We start from the raw sequence: 19534 nt of genomic DNA, 5'->3' as shown, positions 1-19534 counted from the left end.
GCTAATGGATGGGAGTTTTGACAGTGATGAGTTGTATGAATTTTATGATGAATAAAACTTGAGTTCAATAACTTTATGTAATACATTTTTTTTCAAATTTCGGGCCCCAAAATTAAGGTGCGTCTTATACATGGGGAAATATGGTATATACTTATCCATACATAATTAACACAACTTCTAACTCAACTGGTAACGTTTCCAACAAATGTAATACATTGTAAATAAGCATGACTGTGCCTTTGTTTCTCCAATTACCTTTATTAGCAAACACAAAGCCAGCCATGGATCATCCCAAGTGCAACATATTTTTGGTCAATAAAAACTGATTATTAATAATAATTTCTGGAAATTTATCTCATACTGCTTTGCTGAAATATGGTTTCATAACATTTCCTGTAAAATTTATTTTTCTAAATTTATTCTTTGAAAGTATCATTTAGATTCAAAGGAATAGTATTACAGTATGTGAAACTTTTTAAATATCACATATCTCCATCTTCTCATTTCGTAGAAAGTGTTTATGCTGAAGAGCCTTAGATATTATAAGATAAAAACATGAAATAACAAACTATTATTAATATATACAATAAAAAATAAAAGATGAACTAAATCACTTACCCAAGTGATGACACATCAGAAGGATAATAAGATGGATTATTTGATGAGACAGATACAGGCGTAGATGATATGGAAGAACTGTCTAAGACAGGACCTAAATTTCTAACAACCACAGCAGGAGGTCTTACAGGAGTTGATTCTACTGAGCCAGCACCATTCCTTGGCAACACTGGAGAAGACTGTGGTAATGGTGTAACACTTTGACTTCCAGAAACTTTAGGCGTGCTAGTAGTGAGCTGTTCTGAACTAGGAGGTTTACCTCGTCCAGGTCCTGCAGGAGTTACTATGCTAGATCCAGGTGCATAAGAAATGTTCAGATTTTGACTTACATCACCCAGAGTAATGTTTGATACTGTAGTTTCTTGAGATGATCCATCGCTTGGTTTTTCCTGAGAATGAAGTTGTTCTAGTAATTGTTGTTTCTGTTTGTGAAATTCGCGCCAGAGATCAGATGTGTTATTACTTCTAGGAGATGAGGCTGCAGACTGACTCTGTAATGAACTGAGTGAATGAGAATCATCTGAAGCTGGTGATGCTTTGGGAGATTCATCAGAGGTCTTATTTTGCCTAACTGGTGATCTCTCTTGAGAAGGTGCCCTCTTTGCAGAGGTTTTACTTTCTTCTGATTTTGGAGCTTTTTTCTCAGGTGATTTTGTACACAATGGTGGTTTCTCCTTGGTTGATGGTGAAACTTCCAAAATAGCTTGAAGATCAGCACAACTAGTGCTAAATACATCACCACCCTCAAACAACCTATCAACAGATGTATTCATTGATTTCTTACCAATTAAATGAAAACCAGCAAATGATCTTGACATCAGAGATAAATCCCCCATTGAAAATGCCATCATATTTTTGTTATGACCGAGAACATCCAGATTTGGTGTTAATGACTTGGACATAAAATCAGAAGTCCGTAAACGTGTGAAAGGTGTGGCAGAGTGAGGAAATATTCTTGGTTTAATAGGTGTGACTAGTATTTGTTCCGACCAGGAAGCTTCTAGAGAAGGTTTTTCTAGTTGTTCCACATCTACACTAAGAGTCTTTTGTTCAAAAGGATAAGAAAAAGTTTCAGGAGGAATGCACTGTAACCAAGATAACAAACTCAAATCAGAGTCACTAAAACCTGTGCCATTTAATATATGAGCAAACTGCATTTCATGAGTATCACTAGATGATGATGTTGCCCGTTGCTGACAGTATTCAACACATGACTCATATAAAATGCCTTTAATTATAAGCTGAATGAGCCTATCACCCTTAGCAGTTCTTTGAGATTCTACTAGTTTTTTATCTAAAGGAAGATATTTTTCTACAAGAGAATATACAGCCTTAAAACAATTAACCCTAGCATTACTAGGGTTCCAGTTCCTATAATCAAAATGATCAGATAACCGTGGTAGTGTTAATAGCAAACAGAGTTTATTATAATCTTCTTTTGAGGGACAATACTTTTCCAGTTCATTTAAACTTTTTACCACTTCTTCAACTGCTGAATCAATATTCTGAAAGGGCCCTGACTCAGAACGTATGCACAATAACTCTATGTATTTGTGTTTAATCACTATATATTTAAACTGTTTGGAATCAAATGCTTCTATACTTTCAAGAGGCTGAATAAATTCAAGAACGTCATTCCACTGTCCATCTAAGATGAGCTGCCGCAGGAAAAGCATATCATCGGAGAAAGTTCCATTGATTACTCCAGTCTCTCTCTCCACTGATAACTGGGAGATACTTAATTCCCTGTTGGATAAAAACTCCAACACTAGTTGTATTACTTCCCCTTCTTTCAGAGTTAAGTGAGCTGATGGCATCGTGAAATGCAATATTAAAACCTAAAGAAAAGAATTCAAGCTATACTATTATAAATAAAGTATAAATTTTAACAAATTAAACAAATTTTAAAAATTTATATAAACCAGCCTTGTACTATTCAAGGCTGGTTCATATTTGACCCAGGCATTCAGGTTAACTGGTTGATTTTTGGCACACTGATTACAAAGGGCAAATGTCCAGTCCAATATGATAATCTGTTATTTGCGCATATAAAAGGAGTCTGAGATTGAACATTCAGAAACAGAAAGACTGAAAATTCACACGATATCATGGTCAATACCCAATGCAATTCACCTTCTGTCAGAAAAGACTAGGAAATGAGAAATCTTTTCAATCCCAGCCTCATAGGCTGACATTTGCATTCAAATATGTACATCATTCTTCACAACAGATCCCCCTGCCCCACAAAAAGGTGGTAGCCACGAGCTTCAAGGCTATAAGAAAACTATGGTTGTTGTACCTCTCAAGGTCATCTTTCACAATATTATTACAGCTGTATAAAAACTTGGAAACACTCCCAGGTTTTTATACAGCTCACCTCGTTCAGATGAGTCCTCTAATCCAACTTTGAAACAAATTTTCAGGACATCAAATAGCATCATGGAAACACCTTTTCTCTAACAGGACAGCCTGTACCACTAACTGATGACAGCTAATACTGTGTCCAGGTCAAATTTGAACAATGTATGAAGTGTAATCAAAACGACTGTGCAATTTCAAGATACAGTCAATCCCAAACATTCGGGGATTGACTTTGTACCTTGAAATTGTGAACTGCAACTTGTCATAACTACCTAAATATAGTAATGCATGAATCACCTGTTTTTTATCTGCAGCCACTATAAATTTATGCACATTAAATAGGTGCTTTATGTGTGTCTTGTACTTTAAAATGAGCGATATTACTGAGAAGTGAATTTGCATCAATTTTTTTTTTCAAATTAGGAAAAAGTGCAACATAAATACACAATGTTAAAAACAGCTTTCAGAGCAGATGCCACATGTCATTCAAACATTTTTCAATAGTTTGCAAAGTTTAAAAAGTCTTTTGTACATCAAAGGTAATCCTTATTCTGCACCTCCTCCTCCAATTCCAAAAAGCAATGACCCAATTGCTTATATTTGTAATCTGATCAGAAGTGATTAACATTAAATTACTTACAAAAATTAATATTTTTGTAAGTAATTGAATGTTTTGCTACTGAAATTAATATTTCTTATGGAACAAATCAATCAATTTTAATAAAAGATTCAGAAATATGATGCATTTTGGCCTTGCATTCTCACCGATCATCAGAGAAATGAGTAGCAAGTTCTTGAATTTTTGGATCGTTGTCAGCATGTTGCTGACCCACACTGTTTCCTCTATCATTACCGGTAATGAATCATGTGTATAGCTATGACCCAGTAACAAATGTCCAGTCCCACTTGAACTTTTCCAAAGCAAAACAATCTTGATCAAATGTGAAGATCATGCTTATCATACTTTTTTGACTAACAGGGCAGCATTCATTATGAATTTGAACTGCATGTCCAAACAGAACCTGGAATACTAAAAAATGGTTCTATAGCAATTGCATGATGATGTTTGGAGAAAATGACTGGAAAAGTTGGCAGGGATTGACACTTGCATCATGACATCAAGGCTTCCCATTTAAGAATTTTTTTGTGAAGCGCTCCATCACTGTGGTCTCCCAGCCACCATACTCACCAAATTTAGTTCCCTGTGATTCCTCTCCCCTAAGCTTACACTAGTGAGGAAGTTATTCAGAACATGACATGGAAACTTTGTTGGCAATTTCAAAAGAAGCCCATAAGGAATGCTTCCAGAAACAATGAAATCAGTGTATGCAGTATCAATGGACCATTTTCAAGGTAGACCCACCAGATAGCTGACAAGCTTCATTTCTCAAATATTAGTTGTCTTCAAATTCTCTGATCACACCTCATATTATGCTACTTAAAAAAAAAAAAAAAAAAAAAAAAAATGCTACTATAATAATACAATTATTATATCTTTAGGAAAGATATAATAATTTAGGAAATAAGTTATTATATCTTTAGTAAAGAATAACTTTTTAGGCTATTTCATATTAATCATCTTCTTAAAGGAAGAAAGTTTTAAATCACAAGGTCTTAAAATTAAAATGTTTTTGGTTTTTGCATAAAATTCAGTCAATGGAGCAGACAGAAAACATAAGCCAATACATTACCAGTTGATCAATATTGATGAAATTCGTATTGGCAATCACTGATCATGATAGTTTAAGAGTTGGCAGTTGATGGATTTCTCCATTACTTTGAAAAGAGTAGAGGTGTAATGAGGTGCTAATTGTATGGGAGAGATTTGTCACCCTCTTTAGGAACTGGCTGGATATGAGAAATTTCCAAGTAGAAGCAAAAACACTAGTTGAATAAGAAAGTATTAAAAGGTGCTAAATACATCACCTGTGAAATGTTGCAGAAGAAAAGCAAGTTTCAGAGCACAGGTTTTGAGAAGAAGTGGAGATATGCCATCAGGATGTGGAGCTTTCTTAGCATCAAGGTTGTTTAGGTCAGAAGATCACTTAAAGGATACAGGAGACATTGAGTGGCATGTACTAGGTATGGCAGGAGGACATTTACAAAAATCGTCAATACAAAGATTAGAAGAAAAACAGGCCAAATAAATTGGCTTTATCTTTAGTTGAGAATACAACAGAGCCATCAGGGTTTAATTTTTTTTTTTTTTTAGGAGCATTAGCAACGAAGGCCATATTGCTCCGGGGATATGCGGTGGTCATTCCCTGACCTTTCCGCATCCTCCGTATTTGGTGGTCACGGGCTCGAACCCCGGTCTAATCAAGAAGCGTGTGCTATGCACTGCTGCTCTTGCCCACCTGGTTACGGAGGTACCATCAGGTTTTAATAGAGGTGGGAGTATAAATGGACTGAAGTTGCAGCCAGTTCCTCTTTGTATTTTTGGAGTTCTTCCTCTTTGGAGTTCCTCACAGTTCAGTGTTGGGTCCATTGTTGTTTTCTGTATTTATAAATAATATTGATGATGGTATATCAGGCTTAATGTCCAAGTTTGCAGATGATACGAAAGTTGGCAGGGTTGTTAATGACACTAATGACAGTACGCTGCTGCAACAGGGTCTAGAAAAGTTGAGCAGATAGGCTGAGAGGTGGCAAATGAAGTTTAACATTGACAAATGTAAAGTACTACATATGGGAAGCAGTAACCCCAGAGTAACATATCAACTCTGTGGTACTACACCGACAGTGGTAGAGAATGAAAAGGACCTGGGGGTAATTGTGCAGGCAGATATGAAGTTTTCTGAGCAGTGCAGACAGTCTGCAAGAGTAGCTCGTGGTGTCTTCAATGATATACAGGAATTTTTCTAGCAGGGATAAAGAGGTGATTATCCCCTTGTATAAGGCAATAGTTAGGCCACACCTTGAGTACTGTATACAGGTTTGGAGGCTTCATTTTAAGAAGGATGTAGGGCTGTTGGAATGAGTATAGAGAAGGGCAACAAGATTAGTGAATGGAACAAAGGGTTGCTCTTATGAAGACAGGATTAAGTTTAGCAGATTACAGTGTTTGGAGACTAGGTTACAGTGTTTAGATTAGTGTTTGGAGACTAGGCATCTACAAGGTGACCTGATTGAGGTGTATAAAGCCTTGAATGGTTTGAGCATGCTCAATGCTGATGGGATTCTTCCTCTTGCTCAGAACCATCACCTGAGATGGCAAATTCAAAATGAGGAAAGACAGTTGTAGGATAGATGTGCAGAAGTTTGCCTTTAGCCAATGGGTAGTTGATTGGTGAAACAGACTTCCATCTTTTGTTGTAGGAGTTGATAGCCTAAATAAATTTAAGGCTGAGCTGGACAGGTATTTGGAACGGGCGGAGGGGTGAAATCGGAGTGGTTTTTTTTTTTTTTTTTTTTGGCTGATACTGCATAAGCTTGCTTTCTTGCATCGTATGCTTCTACTAATATTAATGCTAATAAAGTTAAAAATTCAATCTACTCCTATTTCTTAACTTCTTGTATAATGCATTCCCTCCACTTCACTGATATTTAAATTTTTTAAAATCCTTTGCTAATTTAGAATCCACTTCGAGATTCTTCATGCATTTCTGAAAAGGTAGCACATTGGAAAATAGATCTTACTGTAATGGCAGCAATTACTATGTACAGTTTATTATGTAATAAACTTGTTTTATTCAGATGTGCAATTAGTAATTCAATCAATACCTTTTTTAACTTTTAATGTTTATTAGCATTGTCATGGCATAGTTACATTTATAACAGAGCAGGTATTTGACCTTTTTAACAAATGTACAATTTCTCCCTCTCTCTCTCTCTCTCAGTTTTTTGTAACCTGTATATATATAGTTTTCCCCAATTTAATGTTACCAGTTATGCATAATAGTTAGAAAGTGATATAATAAAATCGGCAATTTTAAAGTACAGGGGGCCCCCGGTTCCGAGGGTTTGAAAATCAAAGAATTAAAGCTTTTCTTTCCCTTGAGAAAATTGACCAAGCACTTTTTTTTTTTTTTTTTTTTGTGAGAACAATATTTGATATTGTTCATGGTTGTGCAAAAAATGTTAAGTACGAAGTTAAAGACATAACTAGATGCAATTTTATCAGAAAAAATATAAAAAAAAAAAAAAAAAAATGAACTCTGGATTCATTTTTTATTCATACAACTGAAAAATAGCATAACATCAATAAACTTTACTTAATCTTACATTGTGTAACATATTATAAGAAAAAATGTCTAATAAAATAATTCTCATTTTTCAGTTCCTTCATCCATTTTTTCCTATGTACAAATACATAATAAACATTAATATATAATATCGGTGAAGATACACCATATCTACTCATCCTTCACAATGGGTTGCCCATGTATTGCACTACCTCGAATAAGTAACGCTTCAGTTGCAATACCAGGGTACCTGCCCACCGAGAATAAGTAACAATAGTCTTCTCTATTAGTGAAGCTTTACTTATTCGAGGTAGTGCAATACATGATAACTCACTTGTGAAGGATGAGCACAATATGAGACACAGATGAAATGATGCTTTTCCCACTACTATCATAGTTTTTCTTTAAGAGTTATCTATGGTGTATCTACACTAATATTATATAGATATAGAATCTTAAACTCTTAAAATATGCCTTGTTGCATTTATTTTTATTTAAATAATAAACATTACGAAAATTGGTCCCTGTTTTAGGTGGAATTTTCTGGAACCAATTATCCTCGGATAACGAGGATCCCCTGTACCAATTTCTCCTCATTCACTATTCATATCACCCCCCCTTAAGACAACTTTTATTACCTCTGCCATAAGCTTTTTTAAGGATATTTTGTCATACAAGTATATATATTCCATTTGATAACCATTATACTAGGTATGCAATTTTTTTATACATTCAGAGAAAAGGTTGAGCCATTCTATCATATTACACTGAACAACAAATTTTGGGTCATATCTTGTTACAAGCATTGAAAGTAAATTTACTTTATAGATTTTTGGGTGCTGAACACAAAAATTGTGCTTAAAATGGTAGATTGGCTCTTGTTTTCAAAAAAAGTACTTTTTTATATTTATACAAGGTATTTTTTATTTATATGGCAGTAAGATGTAGCTACAAACATACCTGTATCAAACACACTCAACAGAACTCACACCTACACTTAAACACACTTGCCAGCCTTGGCAAATGCCCTGCCAGATGCAGCAGTGGCGTATAAGAGAAACCCTGGAGAGTGCCTATAATACAATACTTTTTTGTATCAAACACGGGATCTTTTCGCCTTTCACTTGTTTTCAGCTTCGGGAGCATCCCTTTTCACTATCCAACAATAACATGGCAGCACTCCATTTGCGTTTGTATATTTGTTCCATCATTGCAATGTCTTGATGGACGTGCACACCACGTTCGTAGCTGATGGCACCAAAGTTTGGCAGGAAGAAATCCAGGTGTGAGTGAAAGAAATGCATCTTCAATGACATGTTGCACCCCAGTTTTTTATAAAAAGTAGTAACGAGATCTTCCACAAGCTGCCTATAGTTGCCAGCTTTAACATTTCCTAAAAAACCAGTCGAAACATTTCGAAAGGCTTTCCATGCTGATTTCTTGCTATCACTACACATTTGAACTGTACATCTTGAAAAGTTACCTTATTTGTGGACCGACCAATGAAAATGCCTGTCTTAATCTTCTCTGCACTAAGTCTTGGGAATTTCTCTTGCAAGTATGTGAATGCAGGGCCATTCACTTCAAAAGCCTTCACGAAATTTTTAATGAGCCCCAGTTTGATGTGGAGTGGTAGAAGCAAAACTTTATTTGGATCTAACAGAGGTTCAAATGCTATGTTCTTCATTTTTTTTTTTTTTTTTTTTGATTTGGTAGTTGTTGGCGCATCGGCTTCTGTGGCCATATTGCACCTCCCAAGGTTTTTGCAGTACTTTGATCCAAGCCCGAGGTGGGAATCGAACCCGCGACCTTTGGGTTGCCGGGCAGGTACTTTACCCACTCGGCTAGCCCGGTCGGCCATGTTCTTCATTCCAGGTGCTAATGATTTTCGTTGAGGCCAACTCCTCTTCTCATCGTGCACGACTTCCTTGGCATGACTATCCCGCTCGCAGAGAAAGCAACAATACTTGGTGTAACCCTTTTGTAGTCCTAATAAAATGGCAATTACCTTTAAATCACCACATATCTGCCACTCATATTTCTGATAGGCTACACTTAAGAGGATGTTCTCCGTGTTTGTATATGTTTCTCTTTTGTGGATGGCATACGCAAGAGGTATTGAAGACAGCATATTTCCACTATGTAATAATACAGCCTTAAAGCTAATCTTAGAAGCGTTTATAAATAGCCACCATCATTCGGGAATGTGCCTCGTGTTCACTGCATCAACATCCTTACAAACAGTGAGTTCAACTTCTGTTTGACAGAATTTAGAATAGTCTTTATTTTGAGTACGAATGTTTTCACTTTCACACTTCTAGAATGATCTAGAAGATTCCACTATTGTGGCCTCAAGGCCAAAAGCTCTGCCTTTTGCAGTTCGAGATCCTTGATGAGATCATTAAGCTCACTTTCTGTGATCTTATGTGGTTCAGCAGGATAAAGGTTTGGACAAAGTAGTGGATCCCTTGATCCACTACTTTGTCCAAATACATGAAAAAGAAGTACAGCTGCTGTACTTCTTTTTCATGTATATCAAGCTGATGTTCATCAGTATCTCCATCAGAGTGTACAGAAAAACAATCGGATGGTTCAGGAATAAGTAGTACTTCACTGTGAGGCACAGGATGAATTGTAGATGGTATGTTTGGGTATGTTACTGTCCACTTTTTCTTCAGTGTCATCCCTTTTCTAATAGGAGGCACCATACAGAAGTAAACAGTCTGTGGTGTGATTTTTTGGGCTCCCTCCACATTATGGGCACTGCGAAAGGCATAAAATGTATCTTTCGATTCACCAATGCATTGAGTTGTGATGAACAGGTAGTGCGGCACATGTGTGGGGCCCAGTTCTTGTCCTGGTAGCCTATTTTACACCTAAAGTAAAGAAGTAGGCTTTTTTATGGCTCAAGTTAAGGAATACTTTCTTGAAACTAACGTGACTTCTCCACATACGTAACAGAAGTCATCCAGACTATTCACACAATTACGAGGCATATTAATCTTACGTGACACAAATACTGCGCAAAAAGTAGGAATCTCACAGAGAACATAGTGGTGGTACTGAAACTGAAGTGTTGCCATGCGTTTTGCCGAGAGCTGTCATTGATAATTTAGAGTAACTCGCTGATAAGAGACCCCAACTGTAATTCGAAAACAAGAGCCAATTGACAAAATTTAATGTGATTTTCATGTCCAGCAGCATAAAATTGGTCAACGTTAAGTATTTTCATTTTTGTAACATTTTACGTGTTAACCAGTGTTATGTAAACATGAAACCTATATATAAAAAAAATTACTGAATACTACTTAAATTAACAAACTGATGTTTGCGTAACAATGCATATGCCTCCAAAAAATACAAATTAAAATTAATTATAATATAAGTAATTTGATTAGAACTAATAATTTAAAATGAAATAATCAATCATGCAAACTTTTAATTAGTAAGATTAATTTTTCAAAGTTACAAGCAAATTTTTTTCTATTACCATTCTAGAAACTTTATTCTTTGTATTACAAAAAAAGAATATATGATGTAGGGGACGCCTCCATAGCCTGGTGGGCAGGAGCAGCAGTGCGTAGCACATGCTTCTTGATTAGACCGGGGTTTGAGCCCGTGAGCCACCAAATACGGAGGATACGGAAAGGTCAGGGAATGACCACCGCATATCCCCGGAGCAATATGGCCTTAGTTGCTAATGCTCCTAAAAACCAAACAGCAGCAGCAGCATATGATGTAGGTTTTCGGTTATTTTAGCAAATAAAGCACAGGAAGCATTATAAGAAATGTGAGTAACCCTTTTCTACTTTTCATAAGTTTTTTTTTCAGACAATAATAATGAGCTATTTTAATACCAAACACTTCTCTGAGTACACCCTGTAAAACAGAGTGCATTCAGTGACTGAAAGTGTTTTAGTGCTCTTCTGGCTACAGCCAGAAACAGACATATTGAGAAAAAAAGGATAAATCATCACCACACTTGGGTTACTGGGTTTCTAGTTGCTCCCAGCTAACAAAATTGAAAGCATCAGGTACCACAGAAATGTTTAAAGAAATTAGAATCATAACTAAAAAACCTGCACATAAATCAGCTATTTATAAAAGGATTCTTTTGTTTACATATTGCTCTCTCTTATGTATAGCATGAAGTGAATTTTAGCCCAAGTATGATGAAATCTATCTGTAGCAAAATGAATGAGGAATGAGTTAAACAATCACATTTTATATGGATCACTTGCCAATACACACAGAAGAGGGAGGACAAGAAAAAAAAAAAAAAAAAAAAAAAAGAAAGACAATGCTGGAACATTCATCTTTAAAAGGAAAGATAAATGCAATGATAAAATTCAGGATAACAAAAATGATTCCATGTCCTGGACAACTTCCTTTATTAACAGGGTTTTATAAGTCCCATTTGAATGAAACAGTTCAGATGAAAAATTCAGTATAATGAAGTATTTTCAAGTCTACTTATATATTAAATAATATTAACTATTAACTAATATTAAAATGTACTGGCTTACAAAAAAAGAATTAAATCAAACAATTAGTGTAGGAACAAAATATATACAGGCAACCCCCATATAACATGGTACTTCTACAACACAGTTTCGCTCTAACACAATTGATAAATTGCAGCAATTCTCGCACAACAAGGTACTTATATAACACTGTTTCACTCTAACACGGTTAGAGAATTTCGGTAAACCTTGCATAACAGGGTATTTTTGAGCTTTGGTGCAGGGAAAACCCTGATATTATGTTGGATGTAATTTTTCAAAATTTCCACTCTTTTTGAATCCCTGCTGTTACTCGCTAGTCAAAAAAAAAAAAAAATATATCTTTATTTTATTTTGTTGGGAAATCTGTTTTACATTCTGTGCCATTGAACTCACACTAGTTGAATTTCTGGAAAAAGCTATATTTCAAAGTTTTCAATAGCACACCAGGCCATCAAAAAAGATTTAAGTCATCCAAAAGTTGACAGTTGTACTGGGTTAATAGAACTTTCAATCAGCCATTACATCAAGGTATATCCACCTTTAAAACTCATTGCATCAGAAAATTGTTCCAATGGATTTTCAAAAAAATTGATTCCAAATCTATTTAACTAATGGAGGCATGGAAACATTTCTCAATTGTGGACTGTATCAGAATCATAGCTTGATCGCTGAAAGAAGTAAAACAGTCAACGCTAAATGCGTGTGGAAAAATGTATTGCCAAAGTCAGCCCATTCAGAAAATATGGTCAAACTGGCAGAAAAAAAAGAATCGGTGAGATAGAACTTGTTACGTCAGTAGAACGGGAAGGTTTTGATGATATGGCTACTGACACCCTCATGGGTAGCTCAGTCGATAGAATCACCCTGCTCCCTGACACTGGATGGAAAAGACCGGAGTTCGAATCCAGTCGATGACGGGAAGAATTTTATGGGTCTTTTTCACAACATGGCTAAGTTAGTCGAATGTGGGCAAGGGTAGTATGGTTTTTTCTTCCGGAAACTCTGGTTTTTCATCCAGCAAAGCAGAAAATCGAATACAGAGCACATGCAATTTATAGACAATATACACTGAGTAATCCTTGGTTGGCAATGCTCCTAAAAAATAAAAAAATTAAAAAAGATATGATTACTGAAGACGTTCAAGAATTACTGGTAGAAAAAGATTGGTGAAGCAGGTTTGGGGTAAATAGCATCGGAAATAAAATCAAATCAATTCAAAAGATGATAGCACAGATAAAAATCTTAACTTCCAAATTTTACACTAAAAACCATACGGAAAGCATAAAGTTAGCCGAGCAATTAGAATCTTATTTTTTGAATGCAGATTCTTGAATGAAAGGGGCCCGAAGCTCAAAAAGGAGCTTCAAAACTGCTTAGTTCCATACGATGAAATTCACAAAGATTTATCAAGCAAAAGCAAACAAAAGCCCAGATCACAGATTTTTGTTAGTGTATTTTTGTTGGCTTTTAGAACATAACCTCCCTTTTTTACTTTTTCTTAGTCCCGTATAACACGGTTTCACACAACACGACATTTTATAGGAACCTAACTACAGTGTTATACGAGGGTTACCTGTAGTGGTTTAGTTTTAGTCGTATGTGAAACTCGTTATTGTAAACACTGTATTAAGTGTACCTCATATGGTACACTCATATAAATATTTACAATAATAGTCCAATAACATGCACTTGAATATAATGAAAGAAACCTTGTGTTCTCAAGATTTCAAACTCTTCACTCAAAAAGCATTTGACAAAGGAAGAATCATAAGAACATTATACAATCTGAATTGCACATTTTAGATTTCATTAAATTTTAATTTTTTTTTATTAGTATATAAAATTTAAAGTTAAACACTTAAAATGTATGGGCCTGGTTTGTAGACAATGACTTCAAGAAGTTGGCTTGGTTGGCTCAGAGTCAGAGCTTCAACTCCACTGAACACCCCTGCAGACTAAAATAGAACCCTAATGAGACTGTCTAAATGACTTTCTTCCAATTTAGCTCTTAGGATTTTACAGGAGGAATGGAAGTAAACTTTGGCTTACACCAAATGTGATCCTACTTGAAGGTGGAAGGTATGCTCAGAAAGAGTTCAGGTTGTACCAAAAATGGCCTGCTTCCGTAGGTAGTATACAATTGAACAATGACTAACTTCTTTTTTCTCCATACAAATTTGTTGACTGCTTTCTAACATCTTCAGGTAGGTGTAAGTCAGAGTTAGCTTCCATTCCACCTGAAAGCTGTTAAGAGATAGACTGGAAGAAAGCTGTTTTGGTCACAGCCACATCCAGGTTTCAGTTTGTCTGAATCTTATATATATATTTTTATTAACATTAAATGGTGATTAACATGTTAAAGATCGTTCCTAGGTTCAAACGTTAATTCTATTTTTGATTATTTAAATGACACTTGAAATTATTTTTGTCTCGTCAAACTTCTATAACTTCTGTTTTTAGGTAATTAATTTTCATGCCAAAATTTCTTCAACATTTAATTTATTCAGATTCTTAAAAATCCCACAAGTTACTATTTAAGCACAATATCTGCATATAAATGTAATCCAAATTTGTCATCTCAAACACCAAACTGCCAGTAACTTAAGTTATTGATAGTTTACTGTGGGAGATGTTTAGTGTTCATCTCCTAAAAAGGTTATCCTTGATTCCATATATTTTTTTTTCATTTCAAAGTGAAGATTTCTAGGCACTTTACCACATGCTATCTTCAAAATCAATAAATACTAATATCAATTCTTGTTACGGTTTGATGGCTCTTCTACAATTTGTTTCAATTCAAACATTTGGTCCACTGTATTTATCAAAAGTACCAGTTGGATTTTAAGACTTTCACTTAAAATCCAATTGTCCCTCCCCAAGGCCATATTCAACAATAATTCTGTCTTCTCTAAGACAGTTGCACAGATTTCACCTAGTATACTAAGAAGTGAAATTCCTCAGTGAATTTTCCTATTTAGCTCTATTTCCATTTTATATATTGGCGCACAATTAATGCCATGTCCCAATCTTCTGGAACTTGTCCATCAGAAAACAACCTCTCGATAATGTGATGTTACCACTGTTTTCCTGCTAGCTTTGAGCATTTCATATCTAATTTCAATTAAATCTACTGCCCCTACATGCTTAATAATTCCCATGATATTTTCTACCTCAATAATAGAGATATATTTTAGAAGCCCTTATCTGGTAAGAACAGTCTTATGTTCACCTCACTAATTTCACCCATTGCTTTTCTCTGCACCCGTTCCAAAAAATCCACATCCTTCCTAAAATGAGGCCTCTAGACCAGTGGTTCTGAAGTGCAGCCACGATGGCCACCAGACAATTTTCATAAACATCAATTTTTTACTCATTAAATTTCAATATTAAAAAAAATTCATTTTTTTAATATCATCAGAGAAAAAATGTCATCAGAGAAAAAAACTCTTGAGAACCACTGCTCTAGACCAGTATGCAATATTTAAGATGTCCAATACATTGCTTTCCTCATTCTTATCAGTAAACTTCTGGAACAATCATTTGAATTGCTCATCCTTAGGCCTAATACTAACCCAACAGTACTATTGGATCTACAATAGTTTTTACCAGAAAACTTATGAAACAGCACTACACAATTTTAGCTCTAATTCCTCACCTCCAAAATGTTTGTCCCCTAACCAGTTTCCCCTCAATGGAACCTTTCTTTTTTCACTTTTTAGGCAGGGTAATATCTGAAGTGGGATTTTTTTTTAAAAGGCTGAGTTGCATATATCAAAATAATATGGAGTGGAATAAGAAAAAAATAAAAATAAACAAAAAATTAAGTTCATATAAATTAGGCATAATTTATAATACAAAATACTAATAACAATAAATGGAAGAGGGTAACTGAAACCTATTACAAAGCACATTAAAAGTGTAGGCTGACTTCCAAAATTATAAATATGTATTACGAAAAATAAATATAAATAAACTAAAATAAAGGAATGGTCTACTTTTTCTGTAAAAAATATACCTTTTCACTGGGCAACTCCTAGTTCTGGATAGTCTTTCAACCATTGGTACTTATTTCCAATTGTTGATACAAAATCTTAGAATCTTCTTCAAAGAGTGTGCCAACTATTTTGCTGAACAAATTTCTGGCCAAATTTTCATTAAGTTGCATTTTTATTTCACTTAAATACCACAGGATATCACATTCAAATCCTTATTAACCTGTCTGTTAATTCACCTTCATCAGGATCCATTTGTAGCTCATGATTTTTAATACTGTCATATCAAACAAAAAACAAAAAAATGTTTTACATAAAATCAAATTTAATGCACATGCCAATTCTAGTTTAAAAAACTGCTTCAAATTTCAGCACATTTGAAAACTGCAAGGATTATAACACAGTTGTGTGTGTTTTTAATGAATCTCAAAAAACAATTTCTGTTAAGAAAATTCAAAAAATGAAAACATGCACGAATAAATGTAAAAAAATGTAAAATGTAAAAAAATATGAAAAATTAAGGTAAATATATTTACCTTAATATATTCACCTTATAAAATTAAGGTAAGGTAAATGGGTTTAATGAATTTTTCATTTTATATCTATTCTAATTATTTAAATTAGCTATATGAAAATTATTTTCAGCTGAAAATTGTTGCAACAGGAAGTATATGTTCATATGAACTACAGATGAAGTTTATTTTGCTGGAATTGTGAAACATAACAGAAAGAAGAAAATTTATATAATGATACTGAACCCGGACTAACTTATTCCAACTTCCATTGAATAAGCCAGAGAAATAATTTAACTATAATTGTGCATTAAAGCATTTAAACATAGTATAATAATATATGAAAAGTAAAATATTTAAACATATTCATCCAGATAATATGTGAAAATTCTTGGTTAAAATATTTGGGAAATTTTAATTAGAGAAATTAAATTTGAAATATGCAGCTGATAAGATAGCTTGAAATTCAAGCATCACTTAATATAGATGAATGATACAATAACATCAATTTACTCAGTTGAACTTTATTTATGCTGCACAATATTTTAGCAGATATAAAGTTGGCTTTTTTTTTTATGTTGAATAAAAGTCACTGATAACTCAGATTTATAACTAGTCAAATAAGCTGAATTTAAGACAATTTCAGCTTTGAAGAAATATAGAACAAATTTTACTGATAAATGCATTACAGCTCATTCAGATATTTCGTAGAATCTGGCTTCCTTTAACTGATTAGTATTGTTTATCACTAAACATTTTAAATTTAATTTTAGTCAACTTCATATATGCTACTGTATATCGACTTTTCAGACCAGCTCCACTGCAGCCTGGCTGAAGATTGCAGCAATGAGGTCTCACACCTGGTGAGTCTGGGCTTGGCACACCCAGGGTCCTGAGCTGGATATCCTCATTCTTCTCTTTCTTGATGATGATTCCCTTCTACTTCCTTCCTTCCTCTCTCTCTCTCTCTCTCAGGAATTTTTTTTTTCCTGGTACAGCATAAGCCTCAGGCTTCCTTGCACCATATGGCTATTAATAATAATAATCAGTGCAATTATATTTCCAAGTCAAAAAAGAGGAACACTATTTTGATCAGTAACAAACAAGATTACATCTAGAAAAATTACTAGACACTCACTTTGACATATTCAAAAATCATATAGTGGATCCTACCAGAAATGTGAAAAAAAAAAAAAAAAAGAAAAAAAAAGAAAAAAAGAAGATAAAACTCAAAATTACAAGTGGGAAAAAATCAACTTTCCCCCATGAAATACCACCTTCATACTTAAAATTAAACAAAAATTCATAAGGAAGGCAACTCCATAAGACATTATAAATAGAAAGGTTTATCATAGCAAAAATGGCCTTTGGTCAAACTGGCATGCTTACAGTAGCAATACCACAGCCCTAGAGCAGTAACCCCCCCCCCAATTATCATTTGATGTGCCCACCAATATTCACAAACATGCCCTTCAAAGAGCAGTTGCATGAATTTCAACAAACCTTAATCAAGACAAGCTTTCCTATTCCCCCGCCCCTAACACAGTATTTTAACAAAAATTTTCAATCAGAATGGGACCCCTGTCTTTCATGTGAAAAATGCTCCAAATGTTTGTCTAGTTTAAATTTAAGGCTGAACTAAATAAACATTTGGAGTGACTGGATGGGCAAAATGGGAAGGTTTTTTTTTTTTTTTTTTTTTTTTGGCTGATGCTGTATAATTCTTGTCTGCAATTCTGATCAGACACAATAGGAGGGAGTATATGATAAGAGCCTTGTCGATCAATTCGGAGTAGAATTTTTTTTAACATGGTCTGTGCTTGCTAACAGGAGAGACTGCTTCTACAGGGATGGGATACACTTAAATAGAAAGGGTGCAAGAATATTTGCTGATGATATCGAGGCAGTCTTAGGTGGATCAGAAAACTGCTAGATTGGGGGGGGGGGATTCACAGACTAAAAGATTAACAGTAGCCACAGGCAGAGGCGAAAGTGATTCTTGCACTGCTTCTATTGTAATGAGCAGTAGCCTAGTGAGCAAGTTGCTGGGGACTTCAAGAGCTGCTGGGAGGCATCATGGAACAAGTAAATACATGGGCTGTATATTAGGGTAACTAAGAGTAAGAACAAGTGCATGTATACTAGCATGTACACTAATGCTAGAAGTATAGTAAATAAAATTAATGAATTTGAAGTGCTGATCAAGACAGATATTGTTAGGACATCAGAGACATGGTGTCATGCAGATATAAGCAGTGCAGAATTGGAATTTGGAGAGTATAATGTGTACAGAAAGGACAGACAGGGTAGAAAGGGAGGACGGGTTATGCTGTTAGTTAAGAAACACACAAAATCTATGGAAGAGCATCCAGCTGACACAGGTGGACAGTGCAATGTTGAGTCTGTTTGGTGTGACAAACACCGGGAAAGGAAAAATGAGAGTAGGAGCATGTTATAGGCCTAATGACTGATGAGTACAATGAACAGCTGTGCAGAGAAATAGAATGGGCCAGTAAATCAGAATGTCTTGTAATGGGGGATTTTAACTTTCCAGATATTGAGTGGAACTTGCAGTTTGGTCACTCGCATGCTAGCAAGACTTTTGTGGATTTATTGGAGGATCGTTTTCTAAAGCAACACGTTAGAGGGGCAATCAGAGGGAGTAATACCCTTGATCTGATTATCAGCAGCAATTATTCATGCATTAAGAATTTGCAGATAAAGGAACCACTAGGTAACAGTGATCACAGTATACTGATGTGGGATTTACTTAAAGATGTAACTGCCATCAAGGGAAAAGGGAAGGTTTTTTTTTTTTTTTACATGAATAACGTCTATGCTGGGGGTACCCTACGGCGCTCAGGCTGTCATGAAAAGGGAAACGTTTAACTGCTGTTATATCTCCGAAACTAATAGACAATAGTATAAACAATTTATACTTATTTTGTTGGGTATATAATTCTGTCAATGAATATGCAAGAAAAAATTTGAAATTTTGATATTTAATATTTTTTTTGACAAAACTAAAAAGTTCACATTTTGGTCATTTGCCATTGTGCCTTGGTTACTTTCACTCTCAATAACTTCTAAACTATGATTGACAGACATAAACAGTAAGCAACACAATTGTTCAGTAGGAAAGATAGTTTTTACATCTATAAATAGTTTTGATGTAGTTGTTATGGTTCTCAAATAGCGATGCAAATTTGAGAGAGTTGAAAAATTCGAGAATTTAAGTTTTTTGCAATATCTTGAAAACTATAAATGTTATATAAAAACAGTAAGTAGCAAAATTGTTGCCCTTTGAGAGCTCTACAAGGTTTCAAATTATCAAAGGTTTAAAAAAAAAACAAAAAAAACTA

The 19534-nt window shown here is 34.7% G+C and overlaps 1 protein-coding gene across 1 annotated transcript in view; it reads right to left on the bottom strand.

Annotated features, from left to right (window-relative positions):
• The window catches only part of LOC150083890 (WD repeat-containing protein 47-like), a 131138-nt gene extending 115351 nt beyond the window's left edge, over positions 1–15787 (bottom strand). The window contains exons 1-2 of the mRNA XM_090375535.1: positions 15684–15787; positions 619–2456 (exon numbers count right to left, since the gene is read on the bottom strand). Of these exons, the coding sequence (XP_090231661.1) occupies positions 619–2435 (1817 nt within the window). The 5' untranslated portion in view covers positions 2436–2456; positions 15684–15787. The remainder of the gene's footprint in view (positions 1–618; positions 2457–15683) is intronic.
• Positions 15788–19534: the final 3747 nt, after the last annotated feature.

The sequence above is a fragment of the Mastigoproctus giganteus genome, chromosome 6 (genome assembly GCF_048544385.1).
Source record: "Mastigoproctus giganteus isolate SK-2022 chromosome 6, ASM4854438v1, whole genome shotgun sequence".
Taxonomy (NCBI): Eukaryota; Metazoa; Arthropoda; class Arachnida; order Uropygi; family Thelyphonidae; genus Mastigoproctus; species Mastigoproctus giganteus.
Note: the sequence above shows the minus strand (reverse complement) of the source record. Positions and strands in the feature narration are given on the sequence as shown.